The sequence below is a fragment of the Stenella coeruleoalba genome (assembly GCF_951394435.1).
Source record: "Stenella coeruleoalba genome assembly, chromosome: 20".
NCBI classification, from domain to species: domain Eukaryota; kingdom Metazoa; phylum Chordata; class Mammalia; order Artiodactyla; family Delphinidae; genus Stenella; species Stenella coeruleoalba.
Window position 1 is genome coordinate 50,768,035 of NC_137166.1, and position 7,939 is coordinate 50,775,973.

The 7,939-nt window shown below is 59.8% G+C and overlaps 1 protein-coding gene across 1 annotated transcript in view; it reads left to right on the forward strand.

Annotated features, from left to right (window-relative positions):
• The window catches only part of BICRA (BRD4 interacting chromatin remodeling complex associated protein), a 74,820-nt gene extending 70,873 nt beyond the window's left edge, over positions 1–3,947 (forward strand). Inside the window, exons 11-15 of the mRNA XM_079907264.1 lie at positions 185–246; positions 1,465–1,613; positions 1,821–1,915; positions 2,109–2,211; positions 2,783–3,947. Of these exons, the coding sequence (XP_079763390.1) occupies positions 185–246; positions 1,465–1,613; positions 1,821–1,915; positions 2,109–2,211; positions 2,783–3,891 (1,518 nt within the window). The 3' untranslated portion in view covers positions 3,892–3,947. The remainder of the gene's footprint in view (positions 1–184; positions 247–1,464; positions 1,614–1,820; positions 1,916–2,108; positions 2,212–2,782) is intronic.
• Positions 3,948–7,939: the final 3,992 nt, after the last annotated feature.

Here is a 7,939-nt window from a genome sequence, read left to right on the forward strand (position 1 = left end):
CCGCAGGTTGAAGCCGCGGCAGAGCGTCCCGCAGCTGGGACCAGGACCCCATCTCGGGCGCCGTCGGCCCCCTCCCATCTTTGTCCCGGGCTGGGGGGTAGAGAGGGTCAGGCTGCCAAGGGAAGGCTCCTCCGTCGCAGTACCTCTCATTGGCCTTTCTCCCCCCCCCCCCCCCCCCCCGCAGTATGAGTGCAAGTTGAGCAGCCTGAAGAAGCCACCTACCCTTCAGCCCAGCAAAGAAGCCTGGTGAGTTCAGTGCCCAGTCCTCGTGCCTTCCCTCCGCCTCCCATTAGCCCTGTGGTTTGGGCAGTGCCACTTCCCTGAAGACCCTCAGCTTCCCCCTCTAGAAAGCGGGGTGGGAATAGTAGTGATAATAGGGTGATGGGTGAGGATTCGGTGAGGCCGTGTTAGGAGCACTCATGAGACAGCTAGGCTGCCGGCTTCAAGAGGGAGGGATTTGGCGTGGCCTGGTCACCTCTGCACCCCCAGCATCTCAGACAGGCCTGGGGCAGGCAGTGCTTCGTATCAGGGGATGGGCGATGAGCATTTGGGCAGGTGGAAGGATGAATGGGGGCCTGGGTGAGTAGATGGACGGATGGTAATGAGACGGGTGCGTGGCTGGTCCGATGTTTGGGTGGATGGGCGGCTTGCCTGCGGTCTGTCCCTCTCTCCTGCCCTCCTTCCACCGAGAGCGTTGGTCGTGTCCTCATACGGTGCCCAGCCCTGTGCTGGATTCTGGAAACACCAGCCAGACCAGGTCCTGCCCCCGTGATGTGTAGGGGCTGCTGGTCTAGAGCACAGGGTACAGCCAAGCATGTCTGGTGGGACATTATGTCTGGTGTATGATGTACGTTCGTACATGTTTACGTGCTGGGCTAGAAAACAGCCCATTGAGAGAACAGGATCTTATCAACCAACCAACCAGGGGCCCAACCTCCCTGCCCGCCTCCCCAAGCCTGCTGCTGGGTCAGAGGCAGAGCGGGGACATGCTGACCCCAGGTGGCAGGAGACGGTATTGCATGGAAGCTGAGTCTCAAGCTCTGGCCTCTGACTCCCAGCACTGCCTCTTCCTCGCTGTAGGTGCTTTGGGTCAGGGACTTCACCTTTGTGGACCCCAGTTTCCTCATCTGTAAAATAGGCATAATGATAGCGCCTACTGCCTTTGGTTGTCACCAGAGATGCACTGAGGCAGAACGGGCACATTCAGCACCCATTAACACATACTCCCCCAGCGTTCCTTTCCCTGTCCCGTCGTTTTCTGTCTTGTGGCCTGGGGCTGAGGGTCCAGGATCTGCTGTCTCCTGGCCTCACCACCAGCTCTGTGTGTGTGTGTGCGCGTGTGTTTGTGTGTGTGTGGGTGCTGTGTGTGTGTGTGTGTGTGTGTGTGCGCGCGCGTGTGTTTGTGTGTGTGTGGGTGCTGTGTGTGTGTGGGTGTGGGTGTGTGGTATCCTCCCCAACCCCCAGCTTCCTGGAGCATTTGCACAAACATCAGGGCTCCGTCCTGCACCCTGACTACAAGACGGCCTTCCCCTCCTTTGAGGACGCCCTGCATCGCCTCCTGCCCTACCACGTCTACCAGGGTGCCCTCCCCTCCCCCAACGACTACCACAAAGGTGAGGCCTCCCCTGGGACTCTCCCCACCCTGTCCCCGGCGTGTGGAGGCGGGTGGCGAGGACTGAAGAGGGTGCCGAGGAGCAGATGCTAGTGCAACTCTGCACGCGCCCTTGACTGTGGGTCAGGATGCGCCCAGCTCCGTGTGCATCTGCGGGTCCCTAGGTCCCCAACATCTGGGCCTCCGGACCCCTTCTCTTCCTCCACAGTGGACGAGGAGTTTGAGACGGTTTCCACGCAGCTGCTGAAACGCACCCAGGCCATGCTCAATAAATACCGCCTCCTGCTCTTGGAGGAGTCCCGGGTAGGGTGGCCATCACCTTCTTCCCCGGGGGACCCTGCCCTTTCCCCTCACCCCCTCTGGGCAAGAAGGAGGGAGGGGGGCTGGGTGGGATCACAAGGACAGTTTGGAATGTGTCCCATCCATGCCGGTGGCTCGCGTCCCCTCCCCCACCTCACCTCTTCACTTGCCCATCTTCTCTTCTCTCCCCCCTCAGAGGGTGAGCCCCTCAGCGGAGATGGTAATGATCGACCGAATGTTCATTCAGGAGGAAAAGACCACGCTGGCCTTGGACAAGCAGCTGGCCAAGGAGAAGCCTGGTGAGAGGGGAGAGAGGCGGAGTCCCCCACTCCTACCCGCGTAGTGCCCAGTGCCAGAGCCGCCGAATTAGACTTGGGGCGGGAGCAGGGTGCGTGGCCTTACCTCACCCCACCACTGGGCGGCGCCCGAGTCCCGCCTTCCTGCCGCGTGCTCCCGGCTCTGAAACCACAGAAAGCTGAGCTCACCTTCCTCCTCCTCCATCACCAAGTGTCCATTTCACCTCCCCGATCCTGGCCTGGATGGAGGGAACATTCTGCCACCCCCAGGGGATAGAAAAGCAGGGGAGCAGAGCCAGGGCCGGGGTGCAGCAAGCGAGGTGCCTGGGCTGCAGAAGTGGAGGGGGCGTCCCCTCTCCGGTGCTGACCTGTGCTTGCACACTGGGGGGACTTGGGAATTGGGGAAGGGGTCCTACCTAGCAGTATGTCCTCAGGACTCGATGCGTCAAGGGCTTAGCCCCGGGCCTGGCAGGTAGTAGGCGCTCAGTGTACGCCGGCTCCTCTCAGCTCTGCTCTGCAGGCGCCTCGTGCTTTCCCTAACCCCCTGGGTTTTCTTGGCCCCCTTCTCCTGCAGATGAGTATGTGTCTTCCTCGCGCTCTCTCGGCCTCCCCCTCGCCGCCTCTTCCGAGGGACACCGGCTCCCCAGCCACGGCCCATCACCGTCCTCAGCGTCTGGGGCCCCGACCCAACCCCCTCTGCACCTGCCCACCAAGCTGGTGATCCGGCACGGTGGGGCGGGCGGCTCCCCTTCCGTGAGCTGGGCCCGGGCGTCCTCCTCCTCCCTGTCCTCATCTGCCTTGTCCTCCGCTGCCTCCTCCCTGGACGCCGACGAGGACGGCCCGATGCCTTCCCGTAACCGCCCGCCCATCAAGACCTATGAGGCCCGGAGCCGCATTGGCCTCAAGCTCAAGATCAAACAGGAAGCCGGACTCAGCAAGGTCGTCCACAACACAGCCCTGGACCCGGTGCACCAGACCCCGCCGCCACCCCCCGCCGCCCTCAAGGCGGCCGAGCCCCCGCCCCGGCCCCCGCCGCCGCCCCCCGCCACCGGCCAGATGAACGGCACAGTGGACCACCCGCCGCCGCCGGCCGCTGCCGACCGCAAGCCACCGGCGCCGGCCCCCCACTGCCCCCGCCTGCCCCTCCGCAAGACCTACCGCGAGAACGTGGAGGCCTCGGGCGGCGGGGCGGCCGAGGGCGCGGCAGCGGGCAGAGCCCGGGGTGGCAGCCCGGCCCCGCTGCCCACCAAAGTGGACGAGGCCACCAGCGGGCTCATCCGCGAGCTGGCGGCGGTGGAGGACGAGCTGTACCAGCGCATGCTGAAGGGCGCCCCGGCCGAACCCGCGGCCGGCGCCGGGCAGGGCAGCGGCAGCCGGGAGCCCGGCTGGGAGGCGCCCCCGCTGCCCCCGGCCAAGCGGCGCAAGTCCGAGTCGCCCGACGTGGACCAGGCCAGCTTCTCCAGCGACAGCCCGCAGGACGACACGCTCACGGAACACCTCCAGAGCGCCATCGACAGCATCCTGAACCTCCAACAGGCCCCCGGCCGGACGCCCGCTCCCCCGTACCCACACGCCGCCCCGGCGGCGGTCACGCCTGCCTCCCCGACGCCCCTGCACAGGCCGGAGGCCTACCCGCCCTCCAGTCACAACGGTGGCCTCGGCGCCAGGACGTTGAACAGATAACACCGGGCTGGTCTTCCCTTCCCTGTCCCCTCGCTCCGCAGGGACGCCGCGGGGAGGGGGGAGGGGGGCAGCCGGGCGTCCGACCTCAGCCTCCTGGGGGACACGAGCCGGGGACCCCTTGAGTTTTTCTTGCCTAAGTTATTTGAGTCACAAAGGCCTCGCCCCCCACCTCCTGCTTCAGCCGGGTTGGTGGGTGGGGGTCGTGGATTAAGGGGAGGGGCTGTAATGTAAACTGTCCCCCTGCCAAAGGAGGGGGTAATCCTGGTGTGTCATTTCCTATTTCTTCCCATTTCCTGCACACTCCGCCCCCCCACCGGGGGACACGTGCGCTTTTGCCAGGGATGAGGGCTTCCTGGCTGTCCCCACTGCTCACGCGTCTCCGGGTACCGGGCCTGTCCGTGTGGCTTCACGGATCCCTGCGTGGAGGGCGCTCAGAGCCGGCAGGTCCTTGCGAGCTGCGCTCAGCCTCTCCCCACCGCCCCCCACAGGCCGAGAAAGGAAACGCACGGGAGGGGCGGCGTGAGCCTGCATGCCGGGACCCCCAGCTGGGAGCGCTGCGCCCGCGGGCAGCTGTGTCCCATCCATGTGTGTGCGTCCCGCTCCGTGTCCTATGTCCCTCTGTGTGCGCTCGAATGAGAACGAGAGATTGCGAAGCCTCCAGTCCCTCGACTGAAATCCGAGCACCTCCAAAACAGGAAACCGGGGTCTTCCTCCCACCCCCTCCCCAGCCAGTCTTCCCTCTGTTCTTCCTGCCGCCAGCCACCCACGCCAGATTTCGAAATCTTGGAGACAAAACTAGTACTGTAAGATAAATTTTTTTGTACTGTATTTATTGTGTATAACGATTTTTTTAAAGGAGAATTCTGTACATTTGGAACTCTTGTAAATTAAAAATCGATCCTTTTTTTTAAAACTGTACTGACGCCCCCCCCCCGGCCCCCTTTGCTTTCGGGTCTCTGGGGACTTGTTTGGAGTCCGGGGGTAGGGGCGACAGGTGGGTGGAGAGGGGGATTGCGAGGGCTTAGTCCACATACGCATGTGAGCCCCTACTGGGCGCCAGGCCCTGTTCCAGGCACAGGGGTGCAGCTGAACAAGACAAGTGCCTGTCCTGGGAGGGCCAGCTTGGTGGTGGAGAAGGCAGACAGTGAAAAAGTTCAACCAAACGCAGGCGATTCGTATCATTCCTGCTAAGGTTCTGTGGTCTCTGGGAACACGGAATTAGCAAATACTGAACCATCGCTCCTGGGGGGAAATACAGGGTTAGCTTCCTGCCAGCCTCTGGTCACGTTTTTGTCAAGCCGTCAAGACATCGCCTTGTTTTATGTGTGTTTCTGTTTAAAGACACCTCACTTAATGTATAGTGCTGATTCGTTAACGTTGAACTCACGGCCAACGATACTAGAACTCGTGCCTGAGTGAAACTTCTCTAACCCGTGTTTTCTCCGTGAGGCACATCCCAGCCTTCTTGTGCTTAAGCACTTGAGACAGCACAAAGCACTACACCTGGGGGCCACTTAAAACAGAGAAATCAGGACTTCCCTGGTGGCGCAGTGGTTAAGAATCCACCTGCCAATGCAGGGCACACGGTTCGGTAAGATCCCACGTGCCGCGGAGCGACTAAGCCCATGCGCCACAACTACTGAGCCTGCGCTCTAGAGCCCGTGCTCCGCAACAAGAGAAGCCATGGCAATAAGCCCGCGCACTGCAAGGAAGAGTAGCCCCGGCTCGCCACAGCTAGAGAAAGCCCGCGCGCAGCAAGGAAGACCCAACACAGCCAAAAATTAAGTTTAAATATATATATATGAAAAATAAAACAGTGAAATCAACGAAAGCACAAAAATGTGAGACACGTGGCACTAAATAGACCCCCAAAAGGATACTTCATTTCCAGTACAAGGGCGCCGCCTTAGCGACTCAACGTTTTTGCCACTCTGTGCGTGTCCATGGAAGTGCTGCGAGTTTGTGGCATCACAGACGTTTTAACACGTGGACTCATTCACAAATAGGGCACCTGCTCACAGCGAGGACTGACCATAAACGTGTACAGTGTCAGAGATGTGGGGAAAATCAAGCAGGGTGTGTTAGTTTCCCATGGCTGGCATAACAAAGTACCACCAATTGGGTGGGTGGCTGAAAAGAAAGAGATTTATTCTCTCAGTTCTGGAGGCTAGAAGTGTCAAATCAAAGTGTGAGCAGGGCCACAGTCCCTCTAGAGACTCTAGGGGAGGATCGATCCTTCCTTACCTTTTCCAGTCTCTGGCCCTCCCAGGTGTTCCTTGGTTGGTGTCCGCACCACTCCAGTCTCTCCTTCCAAGCCATCTTCCCTGTACCTCAGTGGGTCTTATAAGGACACCAGTCATATTGGATTAGAGCCTATCCTACTCCAGTATGAGCTCATCTTAACTTGATTCCATCCGCAAAGACCCTATTTCCAAATAAGATCACATTCACACCTGATTCACTAGGGGTTAGGACATTGACGTATCTTTTGGGAAGCCACAACTCAATCCATGACACAGAGTGAAGGAGTGGACAAAGCAGCTGCTATCCCCTAGAACCCCTTTGTGTGAACTAGAAAACAGCACCCGTTTCTCCTAGAGTTTGGAGAGCAGCATGTGACCTGGAGTCCAGCCCCCTTCATACAAGCGAGTGCTTTGTGTAGTGAACAACCTGCCCAACTGCACGTGACGGCCCTCAGGATCAGGTGGGAGCGGAAGGCTTCTTTGAGGAGGTGACATTTGAGCAGAGAGCTGCATGAAATAAGGGCGGGAACCACGGGGAGATCTAGGGATAGAGCACCCAAGGCAGTGAGAACAGACAGTGCAAAGGCCCTGAAGGAGGAGCGTGGGTGGAATGTTAAACAACGAGGAGGCCCTGTGACTGGAACCTAGGGAAGAAGGGGGTGCAGACAAGAGGTAAGGTCCGAGAGAACAAACGGGGCCTATCCTGAAGGATCTTGAGCCCCACGGTGATGACAGCTTTGACCGTGAGTGAGGCGGGAGCCCCGGGAGGGTTCCGAGCAGAGAGCTGAGCTGTTTTAGGTTTCCCAGGCGCCCTCTGGCGGCCGTGTGGGGAACCGAGCGAGGAGGCGACTGCCATAGCCAGTGGAAGTGACGGCGGCTGAACTGGGATGATGCTCCCCGTTCCTCTTCAGGCCCCTGGGGGTGTTTAAGAGGGAGGAGCGTATACATGGGATCTCCAGGAGAGGGACCGCCCCCCTTCCTAGCTCTAGACCTACTTCCCCCGCGTGCGTAATAAAGCACTGAAGGAGAAAGGCAGTTCTTAACATCCTCTAGTCCCCTGCAAGCTCCCGGAAGACCTCACGTGGCCTGGCCGCGTAAAGAAGTTTGCCAGTGATTTCCACCTGCTCACGGCCTCAGTTCTGAAAGGCTGGCTGCATGCAGCCCGAGCAGAGGAACACGATGACTAACGTTTTCAGAACACTTACCAAGGCACTGCTCCAAGCCCTTCACCTGGGGTATCTCACAGAAGCCCCCGTGTGGGAATTGATAGTCCCACCTCGCAGGTGAGGAAACCGAGGCCCCGAGGGAGGCAGTAAGTGTCAGACTGGGCTGCAAGCCCGGCGGTCTGGCTGGGAGCCTGCGACCTTCCCCTATGCATACCCAGCTTGGGGGGAGGGGTGTATATAACAGCAAGCCTTGGCCCGCTGTGCAGGAGCCAGAGACGCTCCCCCTCCCGGGCCCCTGGGCAGGACACCAAAACTGATCTCAACTCCTACGGTTAGTCCTTGGGACCAAACTTCTTTTTTCCATGTGGACCATTTTTAAAGTCTTTATTGAATTTGCTACAATATTGCTTCTGTTTTATGTTTTGGTTTTTTGGCCGCAAGGCAATGTGGGATCTTAGCTCCCCCATCAGGGATCCGGCCCGCACCCTTTACACTGGAAGGCGAAGTCTTAACCACTGGACCGCCAGGGAAGTCCTGGGACCAAACTTCTTAGATACTTGCTCTTAGACGCTAGGAGCAGCAGAGTGGGCATCTGGGGGGTCCCTTTTCTACAGCTGAGCCATCTGGAAAAAGAGGCCG